Consider the following 22,782-nt stretch of genomic DNA (forward strand, 5'->3'; position numbering starts at 1 on the left):
CTAAACTTACCTGTGTCATCTCTCTAATAGAAGTGATACTATCCAATGCCTTCATGACTCGGTCATAATTCTTCTTCTGATGTAGCATAAAATAAGCACATAAATTAAAAGAAGGTTAGTCTTTGGCTCTACAAAAACCTGAGCTCTAGGATGAATGTTCAGCAAACCAATCCTTTCAAACATTTCTAACCAATAGCTTCCTTCCAGCTCACACATACACTCTATCATTCATAGTCCAGGAAATTCTCTGAAAAAATGTTGTTATGATGTTTTTCCTTTGAATTTCACTGGAATCTACAACACACTCAAAAAATTAGCTCAGTTTTTCAACAAACACAGGTTTTAACAGTTATTTGTACAGCATGCTATTAAGTTAAATAATGCAGTGACTAAATAGATTTTAAATAAACAGATGTGTTTACTTTGCTAACAGCTCTATAAAACATCAAAGGTCCTTCAGTTGCCTCTCTGCCTCACCCTGATCTTTGCCTACCTTCTGCTTGGTAACTGCCATCAGATGGTTACACCTTCTCTGAGGGGGTGCTCTTAACAGGCTGTGCTTCACAACCTCCACATGTCACATCACTTTCAGGAGCTTCACTGTTTCCCATCTTTGGGTCTCACCAACTTCTGCCCATGGGCTTTCACCTCGCCCATGCTGGCAAGAAGCTGGGAGGACATGGTGTGGGCCCTGCCAGCCCAGAGGCTCTGTCCACTTCTTTTCTGGTGTGATGATTTTCGTATTCCCTCACCTGCTTCATACTCATGCCTTGCCCAGCCACCAGATTAGCTGTCTCCTCATCAGCCCCCTTCCAACCACCTCCTGGCAAGTCCTTCTTGCTACAGAACACACTCGCCACTTCCTGAGGAAGAACCACTGCTAACTGGCCTTTGTTCAGAAAGTTATATGCATCCCAATGCAGGATATCCAAAGTTCTCATTTATGCCCTTGGGGAGAGCCCAAGAGAGATGTAAGAGTTCACAGCTTCTTGAGGGCTTCCCCAAGAGGCAGATTTTGCAGCCTGAGGAGCAAGTAGTGCAAACAGAATTCTCTACTTCAAAACAGATGCTTGTATAAAACTCAAACTATTATGTCAATGTTTGATAAAATTACATTTAAGGACACAATTGTTTGCAAAGAGAAAATGAGATGACAGCAATAACCACTTTAAGAATAAAAAGATGGACCGGAAATCCGCCTGTTTACATGGCCTACACCTCCAAAAGTCCATCTTTCTCTTCGTGTCCAATATGTACACTGAGAAAAAGACACTAAGAATATACAATTTTGCATCTATAATTTATAGTCTAAAAGAATTTATTTGGTTTAACACAACTTCGAATGTAACTTACAGTTTATATTCAAATACCTTCTCAGAGACAATTTAAAAAAGCTACAAAATTCTGAAAATAGTCACACACTTGTGCTATATTCTGGAGCTGTAACTCTTATAGTAAAGGAGACTCCTTCAGAAGGTTTTGCTTTGCAATCTCATACGTGACTAAAACCAAGCTACGACATAATGAAAGATAACGACTTACCCTGGGGTTAAAGGCCAGCATCTGAGGATCATTAGGATCAACTACAGAAGGATATGGCTCAAAAATGACAACTTTTCTAGGTGACTCTAAAGCAGACCGACACATAGATACTAACAGATCAACCACCTAGGGACAAAGAAAAATTTTTATACAATAAATGTACTTTTATACTGTATCTTCCAGTCTGCCTTTTTTTTACACATTATATTAACACCATATTTCATCGTTACCTGTATTACCTAAACCATTTTATCCACAGGACATAGTTTAGGAGTCAAATTTCTCCATTGACTGCAATAGGCTTTGGGTTCAGCCCTGGTTTATTATTCCAGGTGCACGAGTAGGACCAGTATCTGGTTCTAAATGTATTATCATGTCAAAGAAACTGTTTGCAGTCTTGCTTTCTCTTGTGCACATGTGCTAATTCCTGGATTAAATTCATTGTCTAGAGGAATGAAGTTGTGCAGGGTCTGTGTACCTCTGTACAGCAGATGCCCGTGAAAAATGGTGCTCAGGAACGAGAAAGGGTTCATGAATCTGTACCACTCTCTGCTGTTCTCCTGAAGACTGTAATTATAGAAACACTTGTAAACACTGCTTCTGCTAAAGCCAGAACAGTGCAGTGCTTTAACAGTCATTTGTACAGCTCACACTGGGAGATCCTCTTCCCTCCATCCTATTGTACAGATATACAACATGGCTTTGAATATATATATGATTTCCAAGATCTCACTATAAGATCATGCATGTAATCTGTACACAGGCATGTATCCACATAAGCACATACACAACTTAGCAACAGATTTATTTTAATTGTTTCAAAATTCTTAATTTAGAGGTTAAAAATACAGAACAACACAACAATCACAAAACAGAGAAAGTGCAGCTTTCTGGCAGCTGTGAAACATAAATCCAGATCATAATGAAATCCAAAGTTGCTACATAAAAATGTAGCTCCAAATTAGCTCACTTCCCCATTTTTTTTTTCTGTGACTTCTGAAAACATTCCTGTGTGAAAACAAACTTTTCCATGAAATAAAGGAAAAGCTGAGATGACTCATACTTAGTAGGCATCCCTGGTTCCTCCCACGACTTCACACAGATCAGATCTCATCTCACCTCACAGCTCAAGCTGTTCTAGAAGTTATTATATATCTGCCATTGTATCTGATCATTTGGAGGAAAAAAATATATGGTCCTTTAGAGAAGCAGAATGAAAATAAGAATCATGATGAAAGGGAAAAGGAGCTGTGCTGCAGTGAGTCATACTGTTACCATTCTCCTCCTCTGCTTCTTTAGCATGAATGGACAATTTTCTCCATCAGTTTAAAAATATTCTGTTAGTTCCAGTTATGAAACATCTCACATATATTGAAAAATGAAGTTATTTAAATAATTATTCATTCCTCCATGGTACTCTGATTTCTCTCCAGTTCATAACACCTGTTAAGTGTGATGGATGTTTCAATACAGGGCATCTGCATTAGCATTTGCAAAGGACAGCAGGAGTCTGCATACACAGCCAGGTCAGGCAACAGGCCTGCAACTGTAACTAAACAGTAGGTACTAAAGCGCGTAAGTTAGGATTAGAACATTTTCAAGGGTGACAAGACAACACTTGCTAAAGACAATTTCATCTTATGACGTGAGTCTCTCAGACACTCTTACAGGGAGTCTGGACTATCAACAAATCAAGCATTTAATTTTCAGGCACTTTGACTAAATGACTACAATAAAGCAAGGTTAGTTTGGGCCTGAAAGTTGTAGAAAGTACAGTCAACTATTTTTAAGGAGGAGTCATCAGAATACTGTGAGTGACAAAATATACCTTAGGAAACTAGCTGAAAGCACAGCAGAAAAAAAACAGGATGTGATTTCTAATAATGGGAACCTATATTTAGGCTCCTTCACTATACAAAATAATTCAGAGGAAGATTCAATTGACAAAATGTAGAGATTCACAATGCAAACACCTACCTCTGATTAGTCAGCTTAGACTCTCTTTATAATCAATGGAGGAAATATCCTCTGTGATGGTAGTCTATGCTGTGATTCACACTATCCTAAACTAAAGTCAAAAATTGCTCACATTAATCAAACCCTAAAAGTACTGAATTTTCCTGAAGACAGGAATGTGAACTCAACCAGATCAGATGTAGTGAGCTGGGTGCAATGCTATCACTAGAGTGAGACTACGCAAAATTTAGTCATCTAGGTCCAACAGGACCTTTTTCAAAACCTCTTATCTTTTTAAAGCACTGTTAAGGTTGTAATCATTCAGAACTCCGTGTTAAAGCTCTGTAGATGTAGAGGCACTCTAGAGATCTAGAGCAAGCTCTGCATATGCCTGCAGCAGCAATATCTACATAAAACATAGCGTGAGAGCCAACCAGGACCAACTCCCCTGTCAGCTGTATTTAAAAAGAGAGGCAAGAGATCAGTTTTTGTACCTAATGTACAATGTACATGTTATTTACCAGGTAAGTTTGTATCTAAATGTATACATAATGTACCATGTAAGTGTCTGAATTAAAAAAATAAAACTCTAGCTCCCCGGAAACGCATAGCTGAAGTCTCCAGGGTAGCAAGGAAGAGGTGGAGCTTCATCAGCACACCTCTCTCCATGTTTTACAAGATTACACAGGTATCCCAATGTCTGGCATGGTAGATATTGCAAATAAAGCCATCTGATAGTCTTCAGACATCGGATGAAGAGCTGATGTTCAGATACTGCAGGTATATTCTCAAGTGAAGAAGATGGTGTATATTGCTGCAAGTTCCTTCCTTTTAGGATATGCCCATAGGCACAGGCACTTAGATTAATACTTTATTTCCAGTGGCTAGACACACTAATGCTAGTTAAAAATTAACTGAACATTTGCTCTTCCCCAAAAAACATGTTGTTTACTAAGTAAATGTACAGTGAGTGACATATGTCTATGAAACCAGAGAGGAATGTACTTTTCCGTAAGGTGTGAGATCCTTAAAAGGATCTTAAGCATAAGATCTTTTAACTTTTGAATTTACTGTAATCTAACATCAAAAGGTGATTTGGAAACATAGTTTAAAATACTTTGTTTCAAGGCACATACATAATTATGAAAGAAAACAATGATGCGGGTTAACTGTATTAATAACCAAACTTAGAGTCAGGAGGAGGCAAGTGTGTATTAAATTCCTGATCCTTGAGAAGAGAGAAAAAAGCCTATGTAGCAACATCAGTAAGGACTTTCCCACTGTTATTTAATGATCAAAACAACAGATGCTCCGTGGATAACTGCATCCCAACACCATGAACAGGAAGTAGCTTATTAATTGCATGAGAGTAGTACTGGCTCATTAGGCAAAAATAAATGGGAATTATCTCCAAATGACAACGGCTGCCTTTATTAACAACCCAGGTGACCTAATTGAATACAACAGAACAAGAAAACAGGGTTACTCTAATTACATGAAAGGAAAACAATGGAAGCACTTCATTAGATGTTTGAAAACACCATGCATAAAACAGTGTATTTATACTATAAAACTGGACAATAAATAATACTTACCAAACTGTACTCATATGGGGAATACAAGTACAAATAAATACTAGAAGACACTGAGAAGACTGAGTTTACTATAGAAAAATACACATGTAATAAGCAGTAGATAATTCTACCTGAGCCCCAGTTGCAATTTCATCAGCAGCTTCGTTCATCACTCCTAACGTTTGGAAAGCAAATACACAGAGCTCCCGTTCACAAACAGTGGGCTACATAGAGAAAGAAAGTCAATTATATTTTTGTTCTGGTTTTGGGTTATTGGTTTTATCATTTAATACCTACAACAAAACCCGAACACATTTAATGTTATTTTTTTCTTCAGATATTAACTGCAACATTAATTTCAAAATTAATTTCAACAAACACATGTTAATTATTGAGGAAGATACATTAAAGAAGCATTTTAATAATCTGAAGAGCAAGTGTGAAGAACTCTAAGACTTGTAAGTACTCACAGAGGCTAGACTTAAAAGAAATACAAACAGATTACAAAACAAAAATTACAGGTATAGACTATCAGACTCTAAACACTTCCTACATAATTAAAATTAATGGCGAACAAATCTAGAAACTAATGAGGGCACACCCCCTTTGTAAATGCAGGTTTATTTTTCACAGCTTTTTATTTTGCTGTTGAGAACACACATAAAAATCTGATATAGAAGACAAATTTATTGAAGAAGCTACTTTTAATTTATTTTTTAACTAATTCAACAAATTATTTGTAAATGTTAAGAAAATGTATTATATTTTATAGAATAAACAATGTATTTGGGAAGGCCACATGTTATTATAATAAATAAAGGAGCTTCCACTCTTTTTTTCAGATATCAAAAAAAAAATTAAAAATACTTGTTGTTGAACGAAATTTTTGTCTGTATTTTTGAAAATAATAATTCAAAATGCCATCACAATGACCAAATAAAAAAACTTAAACTGCAAATTGAGTGAGAACTGAGAGTTCTGCCATCATAAAGCAAACAAAGCAGAAACAAAAAAGAGCACAGCTTTAAGTAAAGACAATAGGCATGACTTCATAGGCTTCCTAATTGGTCACAACCCTTACAGCAACTCCATGCTTATTTATTGAAAGATAATTAGCAGATCAGCTTTCTAAAGGCTCAAGTAATGAATCACACAGTAAATTGTTATAAGGTTTCTAAATGAACAAACAGTTAAAGGAAGAAAGAAACACAAAAGCTTCCTTAAAATTGACTCCAATAAAGCTAGCTTTTTATTACAATGTTGAAAACAATAAAAAATAAGGTTTTTGATACTACTTCTTTGAATCCGTATGATTAAATCCTAACTCAACTAAAACTGAGAATTGTCTTTGGTAGGCACTACTGAACTTTTGTAACTAGAAAATCTGAGTCTAGCTGCCATGATAATCACTAAAGCATTTGTAATGGTATGCTTTGAAGTTCAAGCCAATGTCTCCAGGAAGCACTTGCAGAAATGAAAAAAATGAGTTAAGCACACAAAGAAAACACAAAAACTTAGTTGAAATCTGTTTCAGGCAACAGCTTTGTCAGTAATAAGCATACTGCTGTACTTGTAGTCTCTTGTTTCATAGAGCTTAAAATATGCACTTGCTGGGTTTCAAAGATTCAAGACTTGAATAAACATCTGAAATCTACTGCATTGACATATTTTCCCATCAGTTGCTTTACAACTACTATCATCTTTCAAGGCTAATACAGTGTCACCCATTTGATTTATTTTATCTGCTATGATACGTTGCATTAGGCAGCAGATGAGGCCTAAAATGATCCAGCTCACTGGCACACCATGGCATGCTAGAAAAAGTAATTTCTTATTGTCGTTATTCTTAGGTTTTCCACAAGGTGGTTAAATCACTAGCTTAGTTGGGGAAGCATGGTGGTACTACTGCCTTGACTATCATAATCAACAGTATGCATGGACTCACTTTTATTCCAGAGCAAGGGATTGCTCTGAAATAGCAGAGCAATCAAAGTTTAGCCATGCTTGCCATGAAGACAAGTGTTAAGAAAATACTTATTTCTGACATTTTGTTTACAACCTGAACAAAGTAAGTTATCCTGAGACTTAAAGATGGCAAAGGGTACACAGGATTTGCCATCTTCACTCCTTTTTGGTTTTTAACCTGTGTTATGATCCCAGAAATTTCTGAGCATCTGGAAGAGGGAAGTTAGGAAAACAGTCATTGTACTCATGTTTGACATTTGAAAGGCCTTTCTTCTCTCAGGTGGACACTGGCGCTAAGATCTTAAGGCTGGAGAACTGTAGATATGAGAAGCAAGACAGCAACATTTGAGCTCTAAAGAGGAACAGACATTACTGCTAGTGTCTACACAATTCTTTTGATTTTATGTATTTGATGAACCTTTATGCCAACTGAATATTTTGGTTTTGCAGTTTAATGGAGAAAATAACCCAAACACTGTAACTATATGGACATTTCAACAACTTCCCTTCACACATCCACCCTGGATGTCTTCTAACCCAAACTCCAGCCACTATGAGAGCACTTTTGGATCCTGTTTCTGAAATTTGTCCCAATTTAACCAAACCAGACGCTTATAACTTAAATTTCCCACTAGTGCTAGTAGAGTGTTCCCAGATATGTTGGTATGGCTGTTTCACTGTCCTCTACTCCAGTCATTAGGGTCAACCAGTTAAAATCCTTTCTTTCCCTCCAAAATGAAAAGATTGGCTTACAGTTAAGAAACAAAACATATGAGGGCTTTTGTTTCTCACATGACAGTGACTAAGTTAGTGTCACATTTCCATCCTTTAGTTTTGTCTGCAACTGTGCATGCTAGAACCAATGAAAACATATGAAAACTAAGTTAATAAATCAATACTAGAAGACAGAGCTTAAAGAAAATCACAAGCTTTATGGGAAAACTGGGATACAAGGCTGCTCTCGGACTGCTGCTAGTGTTTCCCATACTGCCAGTGTGCGCATCTGCTTGTCTCTTCTCTTGTAATAGGATTTGAGCCCTTGGGACAGAAACAGCCCTGTTCTGACTTTGTACCATAAATATGAGAAATGTTCCTAGCCACAGTAAACAAGCAAGAACACCACCACCAACACATTTATAAAAGCTGCATTGTTTCAATGTCATTTTCGGATACTCTTTATTTTCATTCAAGTACATGTACTATTCAGCAAGCTGAACTTTCTAACAAGTATAGACATGTTCTGAAAGTATAGACATGTTCTTACTGATGTGGATCCATATCCACAAAGGTACAGAATGTCAAACTTCTATTAGATTAATAATTTATGTTGTTCTCAGAGGGAAAATACACAACAAAATGGGGCTTATACACTCAAACGTATCTTTGCAAACATGAACCTCATCTTAGGTGCACAGGGAATTTTACAGATCACAACTGTTGCCTTGAAGGATCGCAGAGCTGACTAGCCAGGCAACTCTCCTCCACCACCTGAAGACGGCAGCTGTAACGCCTCCTCAACGACAGCAGCTGCTAGTGCTCTCACATATGCTTAATTTTTAAGTTGAAAGGAGAAAATTAACATAAAGTTCCACAAAACTGTTAGCTAAGTGAAGATCATTGGTGCTGAAAGACTATTTAGAAGGATAATTATTCCAGTGGGGAAAAGCCAGAAGAAAGTAAGCACTGGGCACTTAACCTGAGATGGTAAATACTTGGAAGCAGATGGCACTGACAGAATGCATCATTTGAGCTTTTCAGAGTTTTCCTTCAGCCATCCCCATGCTTTGCATACTCAGTAGCTGCTGTGGCGAAAAGGGGTTCATTCAGAGTTTCCACAGGTTAGAATGCTAGTGTCACTTCTTGCAGCAGTGGCTGTGACTGGCAGACAGGCAAGCCACCTAGGTACTTTGACATATTCTGGTTCCAGGACTCATACATTACTCAAAATACTTTCCAGACATTCTTTCAGTTTGAAAAAGCTGAAACCTTCAGAGCTGATATTGATCTATCTTGCTGCTTTCCTGCGTGTGCTGTGGCTGCGCTCAGAAGAGCAATGTGCCACCTTCTCCTGTATCCTGAGGGATGTCACACAGACACTAATGAGGCTGCAACATGACTGACATACCTAAAAACTCTTGATCTAAAAGAAGCGGCTCAGGGAAAGCTCATAGCCTGACTTGCAGCAAATGTGACAAATGGTAAAGGTGAAACCATTAGCTACCGTCTCACAGCTCCTAATGAAAGCAACAGGCATAGAGATGAAATGTAACTTCAAATCTCTGTTCTGTTTCCTACTTTCAACCATGGTAATTGTTAGTTTTTCCACAGCAGGAACTTTCCTTCATTACACTTACCAGAAGGATGAGGCTGGGGGAGGGAGAGAGGAAGAGAGGGAAGAGAGGGGAAAATGGAGGGGTGGAAAAAAGACTAAAGGAAAAAAGAGAAAGAAAAAGATAAAAAGAAGGAAAAATAAAAAAGGAGGGAAGGCGAAGAAAGGAAAGGAAAGGAAAGGAAAGGAAAGGAAAGGAAAGGAAAGGAAAGGAAAGGAAAGGAAAGGAAAGGAAAGGAAAGGAAAGGAAAGGAAAGGAAAGGAAAGGAAAGGAAAGGAAAGGAAAGGAAAGGAAAGGAAAGGAAAGGAAAGGAAAGGAAAGGAAAAAGGAAAGGAAAAAAGGAAAGGAAAAAAGGAAAGGAAAAAAGGAAAGGAAAAAAGGAAAGGAAAAAAGGAAAGGAAAAAAGGAAAGGAAAAAAGGAAAGGAAAAAAGGAAAGGAAAAAAGGAAAGGAAAAAAGGAAAGGAAAAAAGGAAAGGAAAAAAGGAAAGGAAAAAAGGAAAGGAAAAAAGGAAAGGAAAAAAGGAAAGGAAAAAAGGAAAGGAAAAAAGGAAAGGAAAAAAGGAAAGGAAAAAAGGAAAGGAAAAAAGGAAAGGAAAAAAGGAAAGGAAAAAAGGAAAGGAAAAAAGGAAAGGAAAAAAGGAAAGGAAAAAAGGAAAGGAAAAAAGGAAAGGAAAAAAGGAAAGGAAAAAAGGAAAGGAAAAAAGGAAAGGAAAAAAGGAAAGGAAAAAAGGAAAGGAAAAAAGGAAAGGAAAAAAGGAAAGGAAAAAAGGAAAGGAAAAAAGGAAAGGAAAAAAGGAAAGGAAAAAAGGAAAGGGAAAAAGGAAAGGGAAAAAGGAAAGGGAAAAAGGAAAGGGAAAAAGGAAAGGGAAAAAGGAAAGGGAAAAAGGAAAGGGAAAAAGGAAAGGGAAAAAGGAAAGGGAAAAAGGAAAGGGAAAAAGGAAAGGGAAAAAGGAAAGGGAAAAAGGAAAGGGAAAAAGGAAAGGGAAAAAGGAAAGGGAAAAAGGAAAGGGAAAAAGGAAAGGGAAAAAGGAAACGAAAGGGAAAAAGAAAAGGAAAAAGAAAAGGAGAGAAAAAGAAAAAGAAAGAAAAAGAAAAAGAAAAAGAAAAAGAAAAAGAAAAAGAAAAAGAAAAAGAAAAAGAAAAAGAAAAAGAAAAAGAAAAAGAAAAAGAAAAAGAAAAAGAAAAAGAAAAAGAAAAAGAAAAAGAAAAAGAAAAAGAAAAAGAGAAAAAAAAGCAAAAAGGGAAAAAAGAAAACAAAAAAAAAGATTAAAAAGAAAAAGAAAAAAGGAAAAAGGGAAAAAAGAAAAAAAGTGGGAAAGAGCAGGTGAGAGAGGAGGGGTAGAAGAAAAGAGTCTGGTAGATAAACGTCTCTTTTGCAAGTGAGCTTTCAAGTTTTTAAGGTTTATTTCACAGTTTGTGTCAGTTATGGATTTTTAGATATGTCTTAGCTATATTTGTAAGAAAAGGTAAAATAAGTTTGGTTCCTAATTCACTAACACCTGAGTCTATATTACTTGAAAATCAGTTATATTCAGAGTAATAACAATAACAACATTTCTAACTCTGAATCAGAATCCAGAGCTGTAGGAAAGGTTCTGTTCCAGCTGTCTCATAGCTTACATTTGCAAGCTGTAAGATTAATTCAGACAAATAAACAAATGCTACAGAAATCTCAGATCTGACACAGGAGGTAAAAATGGTACCTGGAAGGCAGGCACTGATGAGGCACCTGTATACTTTCTACCAGTGCTACTTAAACACTGTATGTACAACTCTCATTTTCTCTAAGAGGACTGGAATAAAGCACATTTATGAGTTTAAGACCTTTATGTTTCCTTAAGTACCACAGAACAGCAAATTCAATTCAAAATAAAAAGTTTCAGGTATTGTGTATCTTAGAACACATACCACAGAATTACCAGGTAAAGATTTGAGTTCAAACTGTATGATTTCTGGATTAACTTAAATCATAGCTGAAATAATGCAGAATTACCATTAGCTTTAACATAAGGTTTATCAAGCTTCAGAATTTAAGCAATTTTTAATTATTAAAGATTAATATTATTTTGAAACATAAGTTAAATGCACACCTGTCTACTCTGTCATGGTTTATACTTCTGAGTAAGGCATCATAGTGGATTAAAAATTAAAATTCAGCTTTGTATTTTACAAATCTTTATTGACAGGTTTTTGCTTTATACTAAAACATATATTTAAAAATAAATTTATTCAAATTAAATATATATGTAGAGTATTGTATGCTATGGCCTAATCTTACACTGATTTAGGAATTGCTTTAAAGCTAAATAATTACCAAGAAGTAGACCTGTGCCCTGCCTTTTCAAATGAAGTCAAACTACTATAACCTCAATGAAGCCAAGCTACTATAAGCTCTGCATAGGTATACACACTGCTAGAGAGCAGGAATAGTTTATTTAATACCCTATCATACTATAAATCTGTAAGGTAAACTCTCTGAATAATCTCACAATATTCATGGGGTACATGGAACACACTGCTGAAAGACATGGGAGATATCAGTGGTAAGTAGATACAACCTGTAGAAAGACAAGAGTAGGCTGAGACTGAGTAAAAAATATCACTTGTTCTAATTAGTTTTGTTTTGGCTAATCCACATTTTATTTTCTGCCTTTTTTTTTTTTTTTTGGGGGGGGGGGGATGGGGGACACTGGAGTTTATTTGTTTGTTTGATTGTTCATTTGCTTTTCTGCATTCTTAGACAACTTCAAGACATTTTTTAAAATTAATTTTTACTTTCCATATATATACACACATATATATAGTCCTTTCCAGCCTGGTATTCTATGATTCTATGATAAAAAGATGACAAATACACAAGCATTAGGGAGTGCTAGCTGGGCAAGGTGCACTTTGGTAAGTTCTAGGCAACAGAAAAAGCTATGCTGCAGCCATTTTACTATCTCACTAAAAATAAAGTGGCCGAAATCCATTCTACTAAACTACCCATTCTAATTGGAGAGGCTTTTTTAATAGAAAGAGATAAAACCAGCCTATATTGTGGAGTAATGATAAGAAGGACTGTGGAGTTATTCTGCAAGAATCTTGGAATTCCACAAGCATCTTGGCTAAACTCCAGTCTGACTAAACATATTTGTACAGCTACACACTTCTCCATAGTTCAATGATGTTTATTCTATCACAAAAACCTCCCAGCCCTAAGCAGTCTAGTGTTTCTGGATTATCAATGCTACTGTGTTTCAGTGGTGGGTCAGAATCCTACATTCAAAGTACAGAGAAGTCCAAGACCACTTCAACTCAACAGCAACTCACCTAGGCCAAGATTTCACCCATAATCAATAAATCATAACTGAACATGCTGGGGTGAAAAACATCCTAGAAATGTAAAATTACTAATACAAGAACAGAAATAACAGAATTACCAGACTCTACCTGTTTTCACAGCTAAATACAAATAACAAATATTTCAAATATTGTTTTACAGTATTTCAGCATTAATCATTTATGGCCGAAACTTTAAACAGCAGAGCTGTCTGTATTAGAGTACAAATTTCAAAAAAAACTATCTTCAATATTTAGTTTTGCTTAGTTTTTTACTATTTCCTGCTTTGTTCTTAACAGGCCTCAATCTGAGGTTTCAACACAAGATGGCACTCTAAAGAGACTTCTTGACTGAAAGAAAAATTATTGATACAGAGAGGGGTTTTTTTATCACCTTACTGAATATATTCTGAGATTTTTTTGTGTTCTATTGTATCACAGGTCTTTAAAATCCATTCAATTATGTTGTTTTACCAATGTATTTACCAATACAATACTAAGTATTTGTAACTTAGGAATTCAGGATGGCAGACAGTGGGGCAGATAATAGCCACACATGTTAAATTGTACTATGTAAAAAGCTGAATATGATCACAGAACTACAGAACGACTGAGGTTGGAAGGGACCTCTGGAGGTCATCTGGTCCAACAGCCCTGCTCAAGCAGGCTCTCCCGGGGCCAGTTACCCAGAACCATGTCCAGATAGTTTCTGAATGTCTCCACGGATGGAGACTCTATGACCTCTCCGAACAAACTCTTCTTGTGTTCAGTTACTCTCGAAAAAGGTAGAAAAGTGTTTCCTGATGATCAGATGGTACTTCCTGTGTTTCAGTTTTGTGCCCATTGCCTCTTCCCCCATCACTGGAGCCCACTGAAAAGAGCCCGGCTTCGTCTTTGCACCTTCCATTCACGTGTTTATACACATGTATAAGATCTCAGATGAGCTTTCTCCTCTGCAGGCTACACAGTTCCAGCTTGTTCAGCTTTTTCTCCTACAGGATATGCTCTAGTTCCTTAATCAACTCAGTGGACCTTTGCTGGACATTCTCCAGTAGCCCCATCTCTCTCTTGTATGGGGGAGCCCAGAACTGGACGCAGTAGTCCAGGTGTGACCTCACCTGAGCTGTGAAGGATCACCTCCCTCCATCTGCTGGCAGCTCTACTGTCTAATGCAGCCCAGGATACCATTAACCTTTCTACAGCAAGGTTACAGGGCTGGCTCATGTTCAACTTGGTGTCCACCAGGACCCCCAGGTCCTGTTCTGCTAAGCATACATTGTTGCCTGAGGTTGTTCCTGCCCAGGTGCAGGACTTCGCACTTCTCCTCATTGCAGTCTATTTCCTTACAAACCGCAGGAGATTCCTGTCAGCCCATTTCTCCGGCCTGTCGAGGTTCCTCTGAATGGCACCCCAACGCTCTGGAGTATTACCACCTTCTCCCAGCTTTGTATCACTTGCAAACTTGCTGAGGATACACTCTGCTCCATCGTCCAGATGCTTAATGAAGATAATAAACAGGACTGGACCAGTATCCATCTCTGGGGTACACCACTAGTTACAGGCCTCCAACTAGACTTTCTGCCACTGATACCACCCTCTGGGCCCAGCCATTCAGAGTTTTCAGTCTACCTTGCAGTCAGCTCATCCAGCCCACACATCAACACCTTGTCTATGAGGATCTTATGAGAGGCAGTGTCAAAGGCCTTACTGAAGGCCAGGAAGACAGTATCCACTCCCTTTCATCTACCAAACCAGTCACTTCATCACAGAAGTTTATCAACTTGGTCAAGCATGACCTCCCTTTGGTGGAGCCACATTGACTACTTCTGATGACTTTCTTGTCCTTAATGTGCCTGGAAATGGTTTCTAGACCTAGCTGCTTCATGACCTTCTCAGGGAGCAAGGTGAGAGTGACCAACTTGTAGCTCCCTGGGTCCTCCTTCTTGAAGACAGGATTGACATTTGCTTTTCCTGCAGTCTTTGAATACAATAATATATTTTTATTATGCTTTAATCAGATCCTTAAATATAATAACCACTTTTGTTGATGACTCATGCTCTCATTATATTTGTTTGTAATAAAAGTACATACGGAATTCCTAAAAACAAGATATCTCTCTATTATTATAGCAGCAAAACTGTTGCATTATTAAAAGCAGCTTAGCCCTTCCCTAGCATATTGTTATCAGCTCCAGAGTAACAGGAAGAATTTCATATGGCATTAAAAAAAACTTAATAGTCTTCTAATATAGAGCCAAATAATGTTGAAGTCTCTTTAGTGCGTTATTATATCTGCATATCTGCTTTGGAAGATATATTTCTTAGCTAGATGAACCAAATCATATGGTTGAAAAGGATCTTTGGAGATCAGTTAGTACTTTTATTCTCTCATACAGAACTAGCTTTATCTAAACTTTATCTAAAGTTTTAGATAAAGCTGAAATTAGTTTTCTCTAATCCTTTAACAAGCCCTGGAACAGGATGCCCACAGAGGTTGTGGAGTCTTCATCCTTGGAGTTTTTTGAAAGACAGTGGATGAAACAAGCTCCAGTTTCAGAGGCTTTTCACTAGAGACACATACCTCATGGAGAATATCTCAGTACTTCAGAATGGGCTTTGTGGAAGCCGTTAAAATTTCCTAAGTTTACTTCTAATATTTAGTCTAATATGGCAGTTTGACAGAAACCAGGATCATCTATTTAACTGTTTTAATCACATGTATGTGAATGATCTACCAACTGTTTGATAATGTCAGAAACGAGACATTTCAAAATGGCTTTGAAACAATTAAAATCTAGCTACTAACTACAAATAAATAATAGTCTATGTCTCATTCATCTAAACAACTTCTCTGTTGAGAAACTCAAAGGTAGCAACACAAGGCTAATTATTCAAATTAGCAGACTCCTACTGTTTTCAGTAGGCTTATGAGGTCTGCCTTCTCCATCTCTCCTCAGCATGAAAAAAGTTTGACCTTGTACTTTCCACTGTTTTTCAAAGCTGAGCAAAGAGCTTGTGGTGGGTTGACCTTGGCTGGACACCAGGGGCCCACCAAAGCTGCTCTATCACTCCCTTTCTCAACTGGATAGGGGAGAGAAAAACGTAACGAAAGTACCATGGGTTGAGATAAGGACAGGGAGAGATCACTCAGCAATTGCCATCATGGGCAAAATAGACTCAGCTTGGGGAAATTATTTTAATGTATTGCCAATCAAATCAGAATAGGATAATAAGAAATAAAACCTTCCCCCCGACCCTTTCCTTGTTTCCAGGCTCAACTTCACTCCTGATGTTCTCTACCTCACCTTTCCCCACAGTGCTGGGGGATGGGGAATGGGGGTTGCATCGGTTCATCACGTGCTGTCTCTGCCACTCCTTCCTCCTCAGAGGAAGGACTCCTCACACTCCAGCATGGGATCCCTCCCATGGGAGACAGTCCTTCCCACAGGATGCAGTTCTTCACAAACTGCTCCAGCATGGATCCCTTCCACAGGGTGCAGTCCTTCAGGAACAGACTGCTCCAGATTTCATTCCCCACAGGGTCACAAGTCCCGCCAGAAAATCTACCCTAGTGTGGGTTCCTCTCTCCATGGGTTCACAGCTCCTGCCAGGACCCTGCTCCAGCATGGGTTTCGCATGGGATCACAGCCTCCTTTGGGCATCCACCTGCTCTGGCATGGGGTCTTCCCTAGTTTGCAGGTGGAGATCTGCTCCACTGTGGACTTTCATGCACTGCAGGGTGACAGCTGGCTTCACCATGGTCCACACCAAGGTTTGCTGGGGAATCTCTGCTCTGGTGCCTGGAGCACATCCTGCCCTGAGCTTGGTGACTTCAGAGCTGTTTCTCACATATTCTCACTTCTTTCTTCCACCGCAATTGCTATTACACAGCAACTTTCTCCCCTTCTTAAATTTGTTATCACCATCACTGATGGACTTGGCCTTGGCTAGCGATGGGTCCATCTTGGAGCTATCTGTCATTGGCTTCATCATACACAGGGGAAGCTTCTAGCTGCTTCTCACAGAAGACATTCTTTTAGTCGCCATGCTATCAAAACCTTGCCAGGCAAACCCAATACAGAGCTGCTAGAGAAGAGACAGAGGACAGAGCTTCTGAGAGCTGTGCAGCACAGGTCACCTTGCAGGAGGATGCTCTGTGATTCTTTAAGTGAGATAAGAGTACGTAAAGGCTGCAGTCCCAGCTGTGACTAATTATTTCAATGCTGTTTCTTAATCCTTCTATGAAGAGTGAAATATTTAGGACTCAGATCACTGTTGGGAATAACCACATTAAACAGTATGGCCTATGTTATGCAAGCAGTTAAATAATACTTTTTCTTTTTAGGATCCATGTATTCACTGAATGTTCCTCGTGCTTTGCAGAAAGACTGCAAATCATGCCACGCAGTGATTTCAGGGAATCTGCAGTTTTCAGTGGCATTCTATGTAAGTGTGTATCTCTAAACATCAAATTTAGCTTTTATGACTTTGAGTGCACTGTAAATAATCATTAGATTTCACTGTGCTCTTGAAATAAATACTAAAGAAACATACTATGATGAGAAATTACATTAATCCTCATCTTATGTGGGAAGGGTGCGAATATCTACTGGAAAGTACTGCCTACTTTACTGGCTCTTTTGAAAAGCTGATGGAATGAAGCAATGGACTACAGACCTCTATAAAGAAGAGATTTACAGCTCCATGATGTGTTATAATACTTTTCTAAGACTCTTTCTTCCATTCCAGAGAACCTTTGTCCTTCCCCTTCTCAGTAATGCAGCTGCAGTTTCTTGCAAGAACACTAGTTTTCTGAGTGTTTTGAAGTCATGCCATCTACATAATTTGTTTCTATCTGCATATGCACTTGTGGAATACGCACAGGAGCTGTATCTGTAATTCTGGACTTCTGTAGTTCAAGGAACTTTTGGAGCTCAAAAGAAAACTGGTTGTCCTGAAAGATCTATACATTGCTCTCTAAAGAAATTCCAAAGAGAAATCTAGGAATTTAACTCACTAAGGTAGCCTCCTTCTTTATCCTCAGTGAGTGACAAAGATAGCTTAACAACATCCAAAGATTCCTTTGTGCAACAGGATCCCTGAACCAGCAAGGAAAATCTGCATTATTAGATTAGTACTGCAGGCTCTGGAGTAAGACAGGTGTCCATTATAAGAGAATAAAGCCAAACATATACATTTGTGTTATGCAGCCATTCTGCAGCAGACATCTTCCATACAATGCTATGTCTGCCATGTGGATCTAGTGTCTGCATTATGCTATACAAAAGGACATCTCTTGCTCTTATCTTACAGGAAAGATGTCAAGATTTTAAGAAAGCAAAGTCAATTGAAATAGATATTAAAACCAGAACACCTCCCAGAAAAGTTATCTAGGAACAAGAAACACAAAACTGAGAAGAGAGCTTGTGCTGAGAGAGATCGATTTAAAGATACTTTATAACCAAGATAAAAACATAGCCTGTAACGCAAATCTGCAGAAAGGAAAAACCTTATCTCTCAGTTTCACTTGGTATCTTCAGCTGTCCTGAGCATGAGACATCTGAATTACCCAAGTCATTAAAAGTCAGCACAGAAAATTACACCCAGGTGTGAGAGTTCACAGTATTAAAAGAATGTGATTATTGTGTAATGGCAATTGTTGAATTTTTCAAACTGCATTTCAAGACAATTAATTAAACTACTATAGTTCAAGAAAGGTGTCAGGCTGACATACTGGAGGATTACAGAATCAAGTTCCTTACTGGAATCTTTGCAGTTGCATAAAGTTCCATTAAACACCAGAAAATCAAGCCTAAATACATTTTAAAATAACTTCTCAAGCAATAACTTCGCTATGTTTTTATAAATTCGTATGTCTTCTCTGTTGTTGAAAAATGGTCCAAAAGGTAGAAGGGAAACTCATAATTAAGGATACACACACTGGTATCCAGAGCTATTTAGTCTGTAGCATCTTTAGTGATACAACCAGCTACAGATATAGCCTATCTAAGTAATGTCTTTGAAATACAGACACCTATAGAAAATGGGATCTAGACACAGAATCTAAAAATATAAGCAGACCATAGTAAGGTTCTGATCATTACGAAACCTGGTGAAATTCCTGCAGTATAAACACCACGAGCACTCCAAAGCTCTTTATGAAGGCCAGGGATACTACATATGGGATCCATTAATTGTCATAAAGCTAGATTGCATATAGCCCTGTCTTAAAAGAAAGTCCTCTGCATTTTGTTTAATAAAGTACTGTATTTCAGAGATCTGCTGTTGCAGCAGTATTAAACATAAAATGTTCTTTCAGTTAGGTCATTCTTTATTCTCTTTATATGCATTATATATGTATGTATGCATGTGTGCAGCTGAAGCATGTAAATAAATGCTACAATTTAGGTTGCCTCTGACAGAGTTCTCAGTAGACTGAGGCATAAATTTCCTTAAGACCCTTTGGCAAACTCATGTTCAATTCAAACTGAGATCCCTTCTCACCTTCTACAGAACTGCAAACTCATTAATGGCTCTATATTGCTTATTGAGTCATTCAAGCATGCACAGAGCATGCTAGATTTCTTCCTGCTATCTGCTTCTCCCTGGGTTATATGAGGATATCCTTTCATTTTTGCAAAGCTTGCTCCATTATGCTGCTTGCAAGGGCAATGATCAATATATGTTTAGAGGCAAATATGTTCGCACTTTCCCCTGTTTTGAAGTGCTGACAAACTCTCAAACAGATAGCTAAAGTGACCTATCTTTAAGCTGAAGACAGAGAAAAGTAAATCTGATGGATTTTAATCTCCAAAGTGCAAAAGCAAGAAGAATTACTATTTTCTTTTTTATTTAGGACAGATGACTTTCCATTCTGTTGTCTTTTAGTAGTTCATCATGTGAACAGCAATAAATCCTACTGTTTGCTTTTTCAAAACTTTACTCACTATCCAAACATTACTCACTTTGCCTTATCCCGTCACAGGTAATAAGCATAGCAGTACATTCAAACATGAACAACAAGTACCTGATGCCTTTTCTACAGGCTTCTAGTCAGGGTTTGGTTTTTTGATAAATCTGGCAGAAAACCATGTTTTTAAGAGGTAGATATGAGCTTGAAGAGGCGAAAAACCCCACCTGATAGGATTTACAAAAGTACAGAGGTTTAACCAAGACTTAACACAACGTTATCTGAGATGGTATTGCAAATCCTATTAGAAGCCTATTTGCATACCCTGCCTGCAGTCAGAAATGCTTGACCGTGGTGACACAGAGTGTCACAAGGGATGATGCTGAGGTGACTTCTGCTACTGTGCAAGCAATAACCTTCCTGAGTTTAGTTCCATGGATCTATCATAGATGACGTTTGTTTTGACTTATGTGCAGCTCCACACCTTATTGTGGAGGAACTGGCAGATGAGGTGCCAGACCACTCACATGCTAGTATTAAACAGTTTTCCATGGCGTTAATTTTATAAGGTTACTCAGGTTTCTGTAGGATTCAGGACAGGTGAAACAAGGAGGATTCTAAACTGCAAGATCAGTCTGAAAGGTGAAGAATATTATTCTCCTAATACATGCTTTTGTAAAGCTGCATAGATCCAGTAGCTCCAGGCAGGGTGTGTCTTTCCTGATCAATCTTACTACTTTTTACTATGCATTCACCAACAGCATGAGACGGTACAACGTTTGCATGTAAAATTTCTGGTTCCCAGTTATACAGGAATGAAAGGAAGACAGAGCTGCCTAAGTGGCCAAACTTTGGGCATCATGAACCACAACAGTGCCCCTGGACTAGGTCACTGCTAGATCAGACACTTCACAGAGCATCTTCGTCTACTGCCTTTTTTTATCATTATCAAGGATGGCTCATTCCAGTGGCCCATGAGCAAATAAGGTCAGAAGACCTTCACAGCTTTGCGGCATTAACACCAGTGTATCTGAATACTCTGGTCACGGCTTGATAAAAAGTCAAGGCCTGAGGTGACCCTGGGCTTTTAAAAGAGTGCCAGAGGATGAGGAAAGCATTACAACGCTATTCGTTTATCTTATCTGGTTGTGACTACTCAAGCACAATAGCGTTCAGTGAAATACATCCCTCCTTTATGTTTCTATGATACTTTACAAGCCTGATTTCCATCTCCCTTGCTTGCAGTAAATTTTTTTCAAATTTACAGAAAAATCTAGTTAATATGTATTACATTTTTGCACCTTAAAAGGATATTAGGATGAAACACATCTGAAATATTCCAATAGTTTCATAACAAGTTTGGATGGTCCACTGCTATTTAAGGCATTACAAAATGTATTGTTTATCTCAGCAAGCACACCACTTACCCTCAGCATAGGGCCATTCTGGAACACATGGGGTTCATCACAAACTACACAGTATTCGTTCAATACTGGTATCCGCTGCTCAGCAAATTCAATAGTCTGAGAACAATGAAAATGAGAATAACAACATCTGCTTAAAAATAATTAACAGGCAGCTCATGCTCCACAGTGTTTTATAAATGGCTAAGATAGGAAATCCTACCTGCACAAGAAAGCCACGGTCTCGTACTGGAATGCATTTTGCACCATAATCTTGCTGCAAGGAAAAAGTTGAGGCAACTTCAGTGTTAGACTAATTATAAAGAAAGAGTAAAACATTTGTAACTTTTTTGCATGCAAGTATGTTAATTAAACAATATTTGAATCTAAAACCATCTCTCATTAGCATAAACCAACCTTTAGCAATAACTGATCCTCTCACTGTTTGCTCGGTGTGGGGCAGATTTTTAGAACTTCTTTTTAGATCTTAAATCTGATGAGGTTTTATATCTTAGTATACCAAAAACTTCAATCTCAAACAGAAACACCACTGCCTTCACTTCATTCCAATACACTGGCATTTGGTAACTTTCATTAAATTTTAACTGCATACTGTCTGTCCAAAAATGGGTTATATGCTTATCCTTGAACTTTCAGAACAGCTGAAAATCTTTTTCTTTTATATTTATTATACAAGATCTCATTTCTGTAAGCACCACAGTAACAGATCTCTGTGCTCAAATCCCACTGAAATTCTTTCTGCCTTTTTTTTTTTTTTTTTTTCCAACACACAGCAACATAAATTAAAAGGAACTTTTGTTATAGGAGTCAGTAAGGTACAAAATTCCCTCTAGGCTGACATCTATCTTAATGAAAACTTGTTTTGAATAAGAGTAATATCAGCTCCATTTTCAGTTTGTTTGTTTGTTTGTTTGTTTGTTTATAGGCCTATTTCCTTCCATTTCTCTAACTGCTTAATTGGGAAAGTTCTCCATTTATTCTCCTGGGAAACAATTCTGATTGTATTAATGTACGACATTCAAATATTTTAGCTGAGAACTGAAGAGAAGTTAGGGTCTCTATTCATCGCTTGCACATTCCAATGACTTTGAATCACAGTTAGGCACTTAGGCCACCCATACATCTGGTGCCTGCATGTAAAATACAAAATGGATTCTTGATGCTCTTCCGCTAATATCAGTCAAACTGCACCTGACCATGTATGTGATGATTTTCCCTCAAAGTAAATGCATTCTAGCAATAAATTACTGGTAGTTTTTATAGACTGACAAGCAGGGCTTGCATTTCTTCCTAATAGCTGATAATATCAGTAATGAAACCACTTAGTCAACTCTTCATTATCTTATCAAAATCAATGGGACTTTTCCTATTAACTTCAGGAGACAGAAGTCTTGCTATGTTAAGACATCCTCTGCTGATTCAGAAAAAATTGAATTTCTAAACTGTGACAAGTAAAACGTCTGTTGGCTTACCTTAAATTAATATTGCTGTGCATGTTACAAGAACCAGCCACAAGAACCACAGAGCACATGTATAAATGATTTTATGATGGTATATTACTGCTTTTAGATCTGATGAGTATAGCTCACAGCTTATTAAACTAATTTACCAAGAGACACAGCACACTCAGTGTCATTTCATTATTCAGAATGCACTGTTTGGAATATATGTATGGCATTTCAAGCAAGAATCAGCTTTTTCTCACAGACAATATCAAAGTTCTACCAGGCTAAGGGAGTGGAGAGGACTCTCTCCTAAG

The 22,782-nt window shown here is 37.8% G+C and overlaps 1 protein-coding gene across 2 annotated transcripts in view; it reads right to left on the bottom strand.

Annotated features, from left to right (window-relative positions):
* PARP8 (poly(ADP-ribose) polymerase family member 8) overlaps positions 1 to 22,782 on the bottom strand; it is a 122,739-nt gene that overhangs the window by 12,686 nt on the left and 87,271 nt on the right. The window contains exons 13-17 of one of the 2 annotated variants that reach the window (XM_082074826.1): positions 21,226 to 21,279; positions 21,027 to 21,122; positions 5,204 to 5,296; positions 1,543 to 1,668; positions 11 to 76 (exon numbers count right to left, since the gene is read on the bottom strand). In XM_082074826.1, the coding sequence (XP_081930952.1) occupies positions 11 to 76; positions 1,543 to 1,668; positions 5,204 to 5,296; positions 21,027 to 21,122; positions 21,226 to 21,279 (435 nt within the window). The remainder of the gene's footprint in view (positions 1 to 10; positions 77 to 1,542; positions 1,669 to 5,203; positions 5,297 to 21,026; positions 21,123 to 21,225; positions 21,280 to 22,782) is intronic. The other variant, XM_082074827.1, reaches the window with a different exon arrangement.

This window comes from Streptopelia decaocto (assembly GCF_964273445.1).
Source record: "Streptopelia decaocto genome assembly, chromosome: Z".
In the NCBI taxonomy this organism is placed as follows: Eukaryota; Metazoa; Chordata; class Aves; order Columbiformes; family Columbidae; genus Streptopelia; species Streptopelia decaocto.